The 13,958-nt window shown below is 42.6% G+C and overlaps 1 protein-coding gene across 24 annotated transcripts in view; it reads right to left on the bottom strand.

Annotated features, from left to right (window-relative positions):
- LOC109892571 (RNA-binding protein Musashi homolog 2) overlaps positions 1–13,958 on the bottom strand; it is a 381,702-nt gene that overhangs the window by 18,586 nt on the left and 349,158 nt on the right. For 16 of the 24 annotated variants that reach the window (XR_004210228.1, XR_004210227.1, XR_004210229.1 and 13 more), the window contains exon 12: positions 1,477–1,656. The exons of the other annotated variants lie outside the window; for them this stretch is intronic. Coding sequence is in view for 11 of the 16 variants with exons in the window: in XM_031826490.1 (XP_031682350.1) it covers positions 1,477–1,656 (180 nt within the window). In the remaining 5 variants the exon portion in view is untranslated. The remainder of the gene's footprint in view (positions 1–1,476; positions 1,657–13,958) is intronic. 24 annotated transcript variants of the gene reach the window in all.

Genomic DNA, 13,958 nt, shown 5'->3' with positions numbered 1-13,958 from the left:
TACCCCTTCATTGACTAACCCTTTCACTGACTAACCCCTTCACTGACTAACCCTTTCACTGACTAACCATTTCACTGACTAACCCTTTCACTGACTAACCATTTCACTGACTAACCCTTTCACTGACTAACCATTTCACTGACTAACCCTTTCACTGACTAACCATTTCACTGACTAACAATTTCACTGACTAACCCTTTCACTGACTAACCCTTTCACTGACTAACCCTTTCACTGACTAACCATTTCACTGTCTAACCCTTCACTGGCTAACCCTTCACTGACTAACCCATTCACTGACTAACCCTTCACTGACTAACAATTTCACTGACTAACCATTTCACTGGCTAACCCTTTCACTGGCTAACCCTTTCACTGGCTAACCCTTCACTGGCTAACCCTTCACTGGCTAACCCTTTCACTGGCTAACCCTTCACTGGCTAACCCATTCACTGACTAACCCTTCACTGACTAACCATTTCACTGACTAACCCTTTCCCTGGCTAACCCTTTCACTGGCTCACCCTTCACTGGCTAACCCTTCACTGGCTAACCCTTTCACTGGCTAACCCTTCACTGGCTAACCCTTCACTGACTAACCCATTCACTGACTAACCCTTCACTGACTAACCCTTCACTGGCTAACCCTTTCACTGGCTAACCCTTCACTGGCTAACCCATTCACTGACTAACCCTTCACTGACTAACCATTTCACTGACTAACCCTTTCACTGGCTAACCCTTTCACTGGCTCACCCTTCACTGGCTAACCCTTCACTGGCTAACCCTTTCACTGGCTAACCCTTCACTGGCTAACCCTTCACTGACTAACCCATTCACTGACTAACCCTTCACTGACTAACCATTTCACTGACTAACCCTTTCACTGGCTAACCCTTTCACTGGCTAACCCTTCACTGGCTAACCCTTCACTGGCTAACCCTTCACTGGCTAACCCTTTCACTGGCTAACCCTTCACTGGCTAACCCTTCACTGGCTAACCCTTCACTGACTAACCCTTCACTGACTAACCCTTTCACTCTCCCAGTCAGTCAGTCTTTCACTCTCATTCAAATGTTGAAATCGAAAAGGTTCAAATGTCCAGGTGGTTGAATTGGGTGGATGGGGACATAAGAAAAGTAAATGAGAGCTTTCTCACAGAGGACATTGTAGTCCAGTCCCCTACCTCCCATGCTCTGTGTATGGAGGAAAACATACTCCCCTTGGAGCAAGCAGGGGCATGGAACAAACTTCACAAATAAACAGAAAAAGTTACATTGAAAATGAAAAAGAAGGAATAAACATGCAATGCATTGCTGGCAAGACGTTCATCCTTATCGCATTTATTTATTTCCTCATCAAAGACCAACAAAAAAAATGTCAACCAAAAAACTGCATAGATCATCTGTATGGAGGAAACTTCATGAGTCAAACTGAACAGTCCAGACGGTGGATGAGAGAGATGCACATACAAACCTGGGCTCTTAAACTGATCCGGGCTGTGCAGGTGCTGGAGGGGGGAGTTGCAGGCGGAGGTGGCATGCTCACTGTGCAGCATCTGAGCCGCCTGGGGCCCCAGGGAGCCATAGTCCGCAAAGGAGCAGGGCGCCCCCCTCTGGTCACTGGGCGCAGAGTAAAACCCGTAATCGTGAAAGCCTGAGAGGTACAGTATAGGTTGGGGAGGGGGAGGGGAAGGGACTCCATCATTGTGGAAAACGTTTGTTTCACAGTAGTCAATGTCCAGACTCATAAGCATGGCATGGTGGTTGGTGTGTGACTACTTATGAGGGGTTAATTTGGCTGAGATACATTGTGTCCTCTCCCTGCTCTCCCTCCCCAGCAGATCCTGCTGCCAGTCTGAGTGTCTGAGGTGTAGGAGTCTGTCGGAACCAGGGTAACGCATCATCCCTCTATAGGGAACCCAACCCATTTAGTGGAATTACATGGTTGACTGTCTAAGATAATAGGATGTTTGACTGTCTAAGATAATAGGATTGTTGACTGTCTAAGATAATAGGACGGTTGAGTGTTAAATAAGATAATAGGATGGTTGATTGTCTAAGATAATAGGATGGTTGACTATCTAAGATAATAGGACGGTTGAGTGTTAAATAAGATAATAGGATGTTTGACTGTCTAAGATAATAGGATGGGTGACTGTCTAAGATAATAGGATGGTTGACTACCTAAGATAATAGGATGGTTGACTGTCTAAGATAATAGGATGGTTGACTGTCTAAGATAATAGGATGGTTGACTGTCTAAGATAATAGGATGGTTGACTGTCTAAGATAATAGGATGGTTGACTATCTAAGATAATAGGAGGGTTGACTATCTAAGATAATAGGACGGTTGAGTGTTAAATAAGATAATAGGATGTTTGACTGTCTAAGATAATAGGATGGGTGACTGTCTAAGATAATAGGATGGTTGACTACCTAAGATAATAGGATGGTTGACTGTCTAAGATAATAGGATGGTTGACTGTCTAAGATAATAGGATGGTTGACTGTCTAAGATAATAGGACGGTTGAGTGTTAAATAAGATAATAGGATGGTTGATTGTCTAAGATAATAGGATGGTTGACTATCTAAGATAATAGGACAGTTGAGTGTTAAATAAGATAATAGGATGTTTGACTGTCTAAGATAATAGGATGGGTGACTGTCTAAGATAATAGGATGGTTGACTACCTAAGATAATAGGATGGTTGACTGTCTAAGATAATAGGATGGTTGACTGTCTAAGATAATAGGATGGTTGACTGTCTAAGATAATAGGATGGTTGACTGTCTAAGATAATAGGATGGTTGACTATCTAAGATAATAGGAGGGTTGACTATCTAAGATAATAGGATTGTTGACTGTCTAAGATAATAGGACGGTTGAGTGTTAAATAAGATAATAGGATGGTTGATTGTCTAAGATAATAGGATGGTTGACTATCTAAGATAATAGGACGGTTGAGTGTTAAATAAGATAATAGGATGTTTGACTGTCTAAGATAATAGGATGGGTGACTGTCTAAGATAATAGGATGGTTGACTATCTAAGATAATAGGATGGTTGACTGTCTAAGATAATAGGATGGTTGACTGTCTAAGATAATAGGATGGTTGACTGTTTAAGATAATAGGACGGTTGAGTGTTAAACAAGATAATAGGATGGTTGATTGTCTAAGATAATAGGATGGTTGACTATCTAAGATAATAGGACGGTTGAGTGTTAAATAAGATAATAGGATGGTTGATTGTCTAAGATAATAGGATGGTTGACTATCTAAGATAATAGGACGGTTGAGTGTTAAATAAGATAATAGGATGTTTGACTGTCTAAGATAATAGGATGGTTGACTGTCTAAGATAATAGGATGGTTGACTGTCTAAGATAATAGGATGGTTGACTATCTAAGATAATAGGATGGTTGACTATCTAAGATAATAGGATTGTTGACTGTCTAAGATAATAGGACGGTTGAGTGTTAAATAAGATAATAGGATGGTTGACTGTCTAAGATAATAGGATGGTTGACTGTCTAAGATAATATGATGGTTGACTGTCTAAGATAATAGGATGGTTGACTGTCTAAGATAATAGGATGGTTGACTATCTAAGATAATAGGATGGTTGACTATCTAAGATAATAGGATGGTTGACTGTCTAAGGTAATAAGATGTTTGACTGTCTAAGAGAATAGGATGGTTGACTGTCTAAGATAATAGGATGGTTGACTGTCTAAGATAATAGGATGGTTGACTGTCTAAGATAATAGGATGGTTGACTGTCTAAGATAATAGGATGTTTGACTGTCTAAGATAATAGGATGGTTGACTGTCTAAGATAATAGGATGGTTGACTGTCTAAGATAATAGGATGGTTGACTATCTAAGATAATAGGATGGTTGACTATCTAAGATAATAGGATTGTTGACTGTCTAAGATAATAGGACGGTTGAGTGTTAAATAAGATAATAGGATGGTTGACTGTCTAAGATAATAGGATGGTTGACTGTCTAAGATAATAGGATGGTTGACTGTCTAAGATAATAGGATGGTTGACTGTCTAAGATAATAGGATGGTTGACTATCTAAGATAATAGGATGTTTGACTATCTAAGATAATAGGATGGTTGACTGTCTAAGGTAATAAGATGTTTGACTGTCTAAGAGAATAGGATGGTTGACTGTCTAAGATAATAGGATGGTTGACTGTCTAAGATAATAGGATGGTTGACTGTCTAAGATAATAGGATGTTTGACTGTCTAAGATAATAGGATGGTTGACTGTCTAAGATAATAGGATGTTTGACTGTCTAAGATAATAGGATGGTTGACTGTCTAAGATAATAGGATGGTTAACTGGCTAGTAACAATCATAAGACAAACAGTGAAGTAGGAGCTTTTTGAGGTAGTAGACTGGCTGTCTCTAAATCCTATACATGAATCAATCTAACCTGATTCCCTCACATTGTCCTGCAATTCAGAGAGAGGGATGAAATTGGAGAATCATTAAAAACACAGGTCAATACATCTTTAATTTGACGACTACAATGCTTACTGGACATATCTGATGTAAACACATCATTCAACGGGAGGAAAATGTAGAATGCGTACAAATCAATAATTAATTTCATGCCTCTGATTTTGAACCACTACTACTACATATTGAGGTCTATGCATGTGACATTTTCTTTGGGTTGGATAACAAAGAGACACATTCATGTTTACCGACCATTACCAAAAGGCAGGGCTCCAAAACACTCCACACTTATTGGGCCATTCAAACGTGGCCCTCATTCCACACAGATGGAGGATTATCAACGCTTCAGAAATCGTCATTCAGCAATAAGACGTGCTGACATTTACTGCTTGTCCTCTTAATCTGAGACAAGCTGCTCTTATAAAGAGAGCCATTAAAGGCAATTGTTCCCTCTCGCACCTCTTCAATATGGGGAGTTAATCCACTCAAGGAAAAGCTGAGATTGGCGTCAGCGGCTCTTTTCACGGCAGGTCTCCCTGCTGTGTGCTTGTTTTTTATATGAGTCTCCAACTGAAGAGGCGATCAAAGCCGTGCCACACCTAGACCGCCATAATGAGCTTGTCAGCAGCTGCCAAATGGAATCTAAACACCAGGCGTGTTCCTTAGCCGGCGCTTTAGGGCCTCACAGTTTCACTGCGCGCTACTCGGGCTCCATTCCCACTTCTTAAATAATGGGCTCCTAAAATGGCAGACTTCCAGTCATGTACAGTAAACCCTGAGACGTGGAACAAAGCTCCATAACGCAATAACCCCTTTACATCTCTCTTAAGCAACTGCTACAGAAAACTGATCAGTCTTTACCAATTAGGAAAATGATGACAACTCAGAACTCAGAGAAGGGCAACATTAATGGGAAGATAAAGGAATGAATGAGTTAACGGGTCGATGCAGGAATAAAAAAGAATGATAAAACCGTACTTTCACCTCCAGTTTTACATACACTAAGTCAACTGTGCCTTTAAACAGCTTGGAAAATTCCAGAAAATGATGTCATGGCCTTAGAAGCTTCTGATAGGCTAATTGACATCATTTGAGTCAATTGGAGGTGTACCTGTGGATGTATTTCAAGGCCTACCTTCAAACTCAGTGCCTCTTTGCTTGACATCATGGGAAAATCAAAAGAAATCAGCCAAGACTTCAGAAAAATAACCTCCACAAGTCTGGTTCATCCTTGGGAGCAATTTCCAAATGCCTGATGGTACCACGTTCATCTGTACAAACAATAGTACACAAGTATAAACACCATGGGACCACGCAGCCGTCATACCACTCAGGAAGGAGACGTGTTTGTCTCCTAGAGATGAACGTACTTTGTGGTGAAAAGCAACAGCAAAGGACCTTAAGAAGATGCTGGAGGAAACAGGTACAAACGTATATATATCCACAGTAAAACGAGTCCTATATCGACATAACCTGAAAGGCCGCTCAGAAAGGAAGAAGCCACTGCTCCAAAACCGCCATAAAAAAGCCAGACTATGGTTTGCAACTGGGACAAAGATCGTACTTTTTGGAGAAATGTCCTCTGGTCTGATGAAACAAAAATAGAACTGTTTGGCCATAATGACCATCATTATGTTTGGAGGAAAAAGGGGGAGGCTTGCAAGCCAAAGAACACCATCCCAACCATGAAGCACGGGGGTGGCAGCATCATGTTGTGGGGGTGCTTTGCTGCAGGAGGGACTGGTGCACTTCACAAAATAGATGGCATCATGAGGTAGGACAATTATGTGGATATACTGAAGCAACATCCCAAGACATCAGTCAGGAAGTTAAAGCTTGGTCGCAAATGGGTCATCCAAATGGACAATGACCCCAAGCATACTTCCAAAGTTGTGGCAAAATGGCTTAAGGACAACAAAGTCAGGGTATTGGAGTGGCCATCACAAAGCCCTGACCTCAATCCTATAGAAAATTTGTGGGCAGAACTCAAAAAGCGTGTGCGAGCAAGGAGGCCTACAAACCTGACTCAGTTACACCAGCTCTGTCAGAAGGAATAGGCCAAAATTCACCCAACTTATTGTGGGAAGCTTGTGGAAGGCTACCCAAAACATTTGACCCAAGTTAAACAATTTAAAGCCAATGCTATCAAATACTAATTGAGTGTATGTACACTTCTGACCCACTGGGAATGTGATGAAAGAAATAAAAGCTGAAATAAATAATTTTCTCTACGATTATTCTGACATTTCACATTCTTAAAATAAAGTGGTGATCATAACTGACCTAAGACAGATCATTTTTACTAGGATTAAATGTCAGGGATTGTGAAAAAGTGAGTAAATGTATTTGGCTAAGGTGTATGTAAACTTCCGACTTCAACTGTAAACTTCCGACTTCAAACAAGTCTAGAAATTAGAGAATGTCAAGGAGCTGTTATGACTACAGTGGTATCAGACAGAGCTGTCTCCTCTCAGTGTGATAGAGAGGATATGACAGGACCCAGGGACAGGTGCTGAGTCACCAGTGATCTGCACTCAACCCTCAGTCCATCTCTGTATCTTAGTTTTGGAGGCTGCCTGGCTGGCTGCTGTCTGTCTTTGTCTGTCTGTCTGTCTGTCTGTCTGTCTGTCTGTCTGTCTGTCTGTCTGTCTGTCTGTGCCCGACTGTCACACGGGTGGCCATTCAGCATTCTGCACGTGCTCCAGTAACATTAAATCCAGCTGCACCTCCTCTGTACCCCACACCACAGCCATGCCACCAACCACAGAGCCAGTACTCCCAGGCAGGGACGTTCTCTTACACACACCAACGACCTGGGAGACACTCCCTCTGCAGCACGGGAATGAGGACTCTGTGAGGAGGACGGGCCAGGTTGAATTATGGACGAGGGCATTTCACAGGGTCACTGCTTTTCTCTGAAGGATGTGCTCTTTTCCGGGACTGGGGAAAAAGGATAAGGGACCAAATTTCCTGAGTGTTCCACCTCCTTATCTTCACCCCTGCCCACCATCCTCCTTTCTTCTGCCTGTGCTATGGAATGCCGCCTTCAGGCGACTTTCACGGGAGATACGCATTCAGCCCAGCTTTAATCATTAAGGACACCAGGAGAAAACTAGGGACACTTGTGTTTAATCCGTTTGTGACATCCACGCTAATAGCCGTCCGTCCTTGAGTTTCCGAGGTGGTTTTCCCATGCTCATCTCTAATTAGACAAGCTTCCTCTGCTTCCTCTCCTCTTCCTAATTAGATCTTTAACAACAAACAAGCAGCGACCTTTACAAAGGCCTTGCCACAATCTCCCCCATTAGTTAAACGGCTGAGAGGTGCTAGGCTGAGGGAGGGGAGGGAGGGGGAGGCCCTGCTTTGTCCCTGGCCCAGCCACACCACCCGTGCCACATCCGTATGGTACCGGCTGCCAGGCCCCCGACAATGGCAGCTTCCTGTTGCAATCTGCATAATTCCGCCAATTCCAGGATAGCGGGAACGACAGGACACAAAGACGACATCCACAGACACAACAAATACACATGGCGGCTTTGTTTGCGCTGACACGGACAATTAGTCCTCAGCTGCTGGCATGAGGCCTCTCACTGCCGGGAGGGTCTTATCTAATAAAGCCAGGCAAAATTACTTTTATTGTTCAGGTAGATTGCGTCTAATGATAGTGCCACCAGTGGGAGAGGATATGAATAAAATTAGGCTCACTGAAAACGCTCCCTTCTATGGACCAAAGCTGCCATCTGGGAGAGGCAGAATAGCTTGATTATCTTCCCCAACTAATTTTCTTTTCGGAGCAAACAAATGATTTAAGCTACTTTCACTTGGGCGAAGGTGAGAAACAGAACGAGAGTGACGAAAAGTGGCTGAACATCAAAGATGTAGAAATAATGGCTTTCCTTTGATCATCCAAACAGACATATGTTTTTTACCAAGCTGTTAGAGAGGGCCTAATTCTCCCATTTCTCTACACTAGCGCACTTCTGTTGGGGGATGGACGGGGGCTTGTATATGTGTGTATGCATACAATCCCTGTGGTGCTTTGGAGTAAAGCTCATTATAAACTACAGTACTGTATTTCTATATTAAAGGAACATCTGGTCCAATCAATGGAACTACGACAAATGAATAATAATAAGCCAGGATGGAATATCATATCGCACAATGACTTTTTTTCTTAGAATAGAACACAATACTGCATGTCTCTCTGACCACTTTAACATGCAAGGAGCATTCACACATTACCTAGACCCTTTCTCAGTTTTTGGTCTGTAGATAATAAATGCATTGTGGCTATCAGTACTCACCAGTGTGGAACATAAAAATGTACATTCTGATTGAGGTGACTGAGGACAGAAACAGTGCCATAAAACAATGCTTTACAGACAGTCACAGCACTGAAAGTCTTCTACAATAACAGTACGTGACTATTCAACTGAGGAGGACACTTTGTGCTCCAGTGTAATACGTCTTCCCTTGGTCTTTCATTGTTAGGTAAAGGTGGATGCTCAGACACCTGTGCACGACCTCAGGGATACCTAGTACCCTATACCCACTACCTAGAACCCTATACTGAGGAGTTTAAACTGGACATGGGGTCAGTGGAGGGGACACGCACACACGCATCGATAGATCATCATCTCTGTAGAGTGATGTCTCAGGTAGGCTGGGCATCAGGCCCCCACAGCTGCAGCAGCATCACCGATCATATCTGTTATGAGCCTGAGACCATCCCATTATTAATATTCACACCATCTAACTGGAACAATGGCCCCTTCTTTGGACTTTCTTTTTCTCCCCACACTGGTCTAATTGGATGTAATTACTCATCTACAAAACAAATTAGCAGGTTGAGGTTGCCTTGGCGACCAGATCAGGCGGCCCAGCAGTGCGAATCGTTCGCCGAGCTCCATTTATACTGATAATTATCCCGCTCTTCTCCCTCTCTCTCTCCCTCTTTCCCACTGGCCAGGGGCTGCTGGGGTGGGAGTGGGCAGCTCTCGTCGGCCAGCTCAGAACTTACTGCCCAGGGTTGGAGATGCTGCATCTCTCGTAGCATACTGCCATCATGAGGGTGGCTTTCTTCAAGTAGATATATGCTCCTGTCTCATTTCCACTTTGCCAGATGACTGCCTCTAAGGAGCGATTCTAAACCACTGCCTTGAAACTTGCTACTTTACTCATCTCTTTGAAGAAAACAGACAAAGAAGCCTATCATGTTCATGGTAAATGTAGGGGATATTTCCTCAACCACTTTAGAGAGAGGACGAAAGTGTTTAAGAGTGCACAAGTCTGTGATTATCCTGACACTGAATTCCCCAAAATACACACAAACACTCACACACACATTAATACACACACACTCCGTCACAGACGTGCGCACACACACACACGCTGACACTGGCACACACACACGCACAGACCTAGAGCAATGTTTGCTCCTAATCATCCCTACCTCTCACCTGCCCCCTCTGAATTCCTTGGTGGCTATAAGCACACATCACACCGCAGAGGACGTCAATATACCTGTCATACGGCTTTCCAAATTAGCTTTGAATTTCACAGCAACTGTAATTAGCTACTTTATTTCCATCGATGCCATTTTAAAAATAAAAAACTGCCGCTTTCTGGGCTGCCGAGACTAGCTTTCACTTTCCATTTGAAATAGTATTTTCTGACTGAATGGGTGACTAATTAACAGCACTAGACCCCCTTTTCAAAGACAGCGGCATTTCATAAATAATACATATTTAATGTCTTGTCATTTTATGCTCAGAGAGGCTTGGCTAATGAATTTTAACAGATGATTTATTCCTGCATTTGCTAGCCCATACCCAGGCCTTTGTTCTCCTTTAGGCTTTCATTCTTTCTCTCTTTCTTCCTCTCGCAATCCTTTTTCAAACACTGATAGCTTCCAGAAGTGCCTCATCACAGGAAAATAACCGTTTTTAATGTTGTCTGATAGTGAATGACAGGCGTCTAATCAGCCATGTGACAATGTGATGTGTGACTGGGCTACTTTCCCTCCTGCAGGTGTGAGTCAGGAGACCAATAGAACAGTTCTGGTCCTATACTGTCCTTCTAACAACACAACATTCACTTTTTGACAAGGGTTTTGGTTAGTGTTAATGAGTGTTTATGAGTGACTCGTGATTTATAAGGTATAGCTATGAATATTCATAAGTTGCTCCAACTTCCACTGAAACCAAAGTGAGTGAGGCCATGACTCAAGCCTGCCTGAAGCCCATTGGGAGGGGCTCAGCATGGATCAACCACCAGGGACTTCTCCCCAGTGACCCCCGAACATCTGCCAGCCACAGCTGTGTGAGCAACTGCACTGGGACAGGACAGGAGCAGGCGAGAAGGGGACAGGGACACCTTGCCATCCCCAAAGTGTCACATCTTCTCCCTGGGCCCCAGTCAAACTGGGGGAAAACACTGTCACATGGATTGGTTTGGCATGCTATACCCAGGACATGTGATGCTCTTCTGGGCTCGTCACTGAGCTAAGCTAAACGGAGCAGCATCTGGGGCGAACGGACGGACCTGAGCACCCGTGGGGCCCGGGGAGCTAGATTAATTTAGCCCAGCAAGCGCAGCCAATCCCAGACTCCTCTGGGGCACTTCCCAGGATCACAGAGCTTGTTGGGAGGAAATGGATAATGATCTCAGATAATGTGTCAAAATGTGCCAAATTATTTCCCTCTTCAAGCAAGCTGTGGGTTGATCAGTGGAAAACAAAACAGCCAGGGTTCAGTGGAGGAGAATACTGAAAAACCCATCTACATAATAACCTCTTGTTTCTCTTTAAGGCAGAATAGAACCATAGGATAACAGTTTTCCTGGGGATTTTGGACATCTACTTTGTGCATGACAAGTACTTTTTGCAGCAATTGTTTACAGATTATTTGACTTATAATTCACTGTATCACAATTCCAGTGGGTCAGAAGTTTACATACACTAAGTCGACTGTGCCTTTAAACAGCTTGGAAAATTGATGGCTTTAGAAGCTTCTGATAGGCTAATTGACAACATTTGAGTCAATTGGTGGTGTAACTGTGGATGTATTTCAAGGCCTACCTTCAAACTCAGTGCCTCTTTACTTGACATCATGGGAAAATCAAAAGAAATCAGCCAAGACCTCAGAAAAAATAATTGTAGACCTTCAGAAGTCTGGTTCATCCAGTTTCCAAACTCCTGAAGGTACCACTTTCATCTGTACAAACAATAGTACGCAAGTTTATACACCATGGGACCACGCAGCCGTCATACCACTCAGGAAGGAGACGCGTTCTGTCACCTAGAGATGAATGTACTTTGTGGCGAAAAGTTCAAATCAATCCCAGAACAACAGCAAAGGATCTTGTGAAGATGCTGGAGGAAACAGGTACAAAAGTATCTATATCCACAGTAAAACGAGTCCTATATCGACATAACCTGAAAGGCCGCTCAGCAAGGTAGAAGCCACTGCTCCGAAACCGCCATAAAAAATCCAGACTATGGTTTGCAACTGCACATGGGGACAAAGAACCTACTTTTTGGAGAAATGTCCTCTGGTCTGATGAAACAAAAATATGACTGTTTGGCCATAATGACCATCATTATGTTTGGAGGAGAAAGGAGGAGTCTTGCAAGCCGAAGAACACAATCCCAACCGTGAAGCACGGGGGTGGCAGCATCATGTTGTGGGGGTGCTTTGCTGCAGGAGGGACTGGTGCACTTCACAAAATAGATGGCATCATGAGGTAGGACAATTATGTGGATATATTGAAGCAACATCACAAGACATCAGTCAGGAAGTTAAAGCTTGGTCGCAAATGGGTCTTCCAAATGAACAATGACCCCAAGCATACTTCCAAAGTTGTGGCAAAATGCCTTAAGGGACCACAAAATCAAGGTATTGGAGTGGTCATCACAAAGCCCTGACCTCAATCCTATAGAACATTTGTGGGCAGAACTGAAAAAGGTGTGCGAGCAAGGAGGCTTACAAACCTGACTCAGTTACACCAGCTCTGTCAGGAGGAATGGGCCAAAATTCACCCAACTTATTGTGGGAAGCTTGTGGAAGGCTACCCGAAACGTTTGCCCCAAGTTAAAGAATTTAAAGGCATTGCTACCAAATACTAATTGAGTGTATGTAAACTTCTGACCCACTGGGAATGTGGTGAAAGAAATAAAAGCTGAAATAAATAATTATCTTTATGATTATTCTGACATTACACATTCTTAAAATAAAGTGGTGATCCTAACTGACCTAAGACAGAACATTTTAACTAGGATTAAATGTCAGGAATTGTGAAAAACTGAGTTTAAATGTATTTGGCTAAGGTGTATGTAAACTTCAATTGTATCTATGTCAATGATACATCATCACAGATGTACACTATCGTTCAAAAGTTTGGGGTCACTTAGAAATGTCCTTGTTTTTGAAAGAAAAACACATTTTTTGTCCATTAAAATAACATCAAATTGATCAGAAATACATTGTAGATATTGTTAATGTTGTAAATGACTATTCCAGCTGGAAGCAGCAGATTTTATATGAAATATCTACATAGGCGTGCAGAGGACCATTATCAGCAACCATCACTCCTGTATTCCAATGGCACATTGTGTTAGCTAATCCAGGTTTATCATTTGAAAAGGCGAATTAATCATTAGAAAAGCCTTTTGCAATTATGTTACCACAGCTGAAAACTGCCAGCATTCCGGAGTCACCTCTTCACTGTTGACGTTGAGACTGGTGTTTTGCGGGTACCATTTAATGAAACTGCCAGTTGAGGACTTGTGACGTGTCTGTTTCTCAAACTAGACACTCTAATGTACTTGTCCTCTTGCTCAGTTGTGCACCGGGGCCTCCCACTCCTCTTTCTATTCTGGTTAGAGCCAGTTTGCGCTGTTCTGTGAAGGGAGTAGTAAACAGCGTTGTACGAGATATTCAGTTTCTTGGCAATTTCTTGCATGGAATAGCCTTCATTTCTCAGAACAAGAATAGACTGATGAGTTTCAGAAGAGTTGTTGTTTGTTTCTGGCCATTTTGAGCCTGTAATCAACCCCACAAATGCTGATGCTCCAGATACTCAACTAGTCTAAAGAAGGCCAGTTTTATTGCTTCTTTAATCAGACAACATTTGTCAGCTGTGCTAACATAATTGCAAAAGGGTTTTCTAATGATCAATTAGTCTTTTCAAATGATAAACATGGATTAGCTAACACAACGTACCATTGGAACACAGGAGTGATGGTTGCTGATAATGGGCCTCTGTACGCCTATGTAGATATTCCATAAAAAATCTGATCTGATTTCTGATCAAGTTGATGTTATTTTAATGGACGGAAAATGTGCCTTTCTTTTAAAAACAATGTTGCAGAGTGTAAATTGTGTATGTTGAAAACAACACATCCCTAAACCTATTTCACTGTTTAATTCCCTCTGAAAACAACATGTTACACTAGCAGGTGCTGCTTAATAGCACT

Source organism: Oncorhynchus kisutch, linkage group LG6 (assembly GCF_002021735.2).
Source record: "Oncorhynchus kisutch isolate 150728-3 linkage group LG6, Okis_V2, whole genome shotgun sequence".
In the NCBI taxonomy this organism is placed as follows: domain Eukaryota; kingdom Metazoa; phylum Chordata; class Actinopteri; order Salmoniformes; family Salmonidae; genus Oncorhynchus; species Oncorhynchus kisutch.
This window is presented reverse-complemented; position numbering and strand designations above follow the sequence as displayed.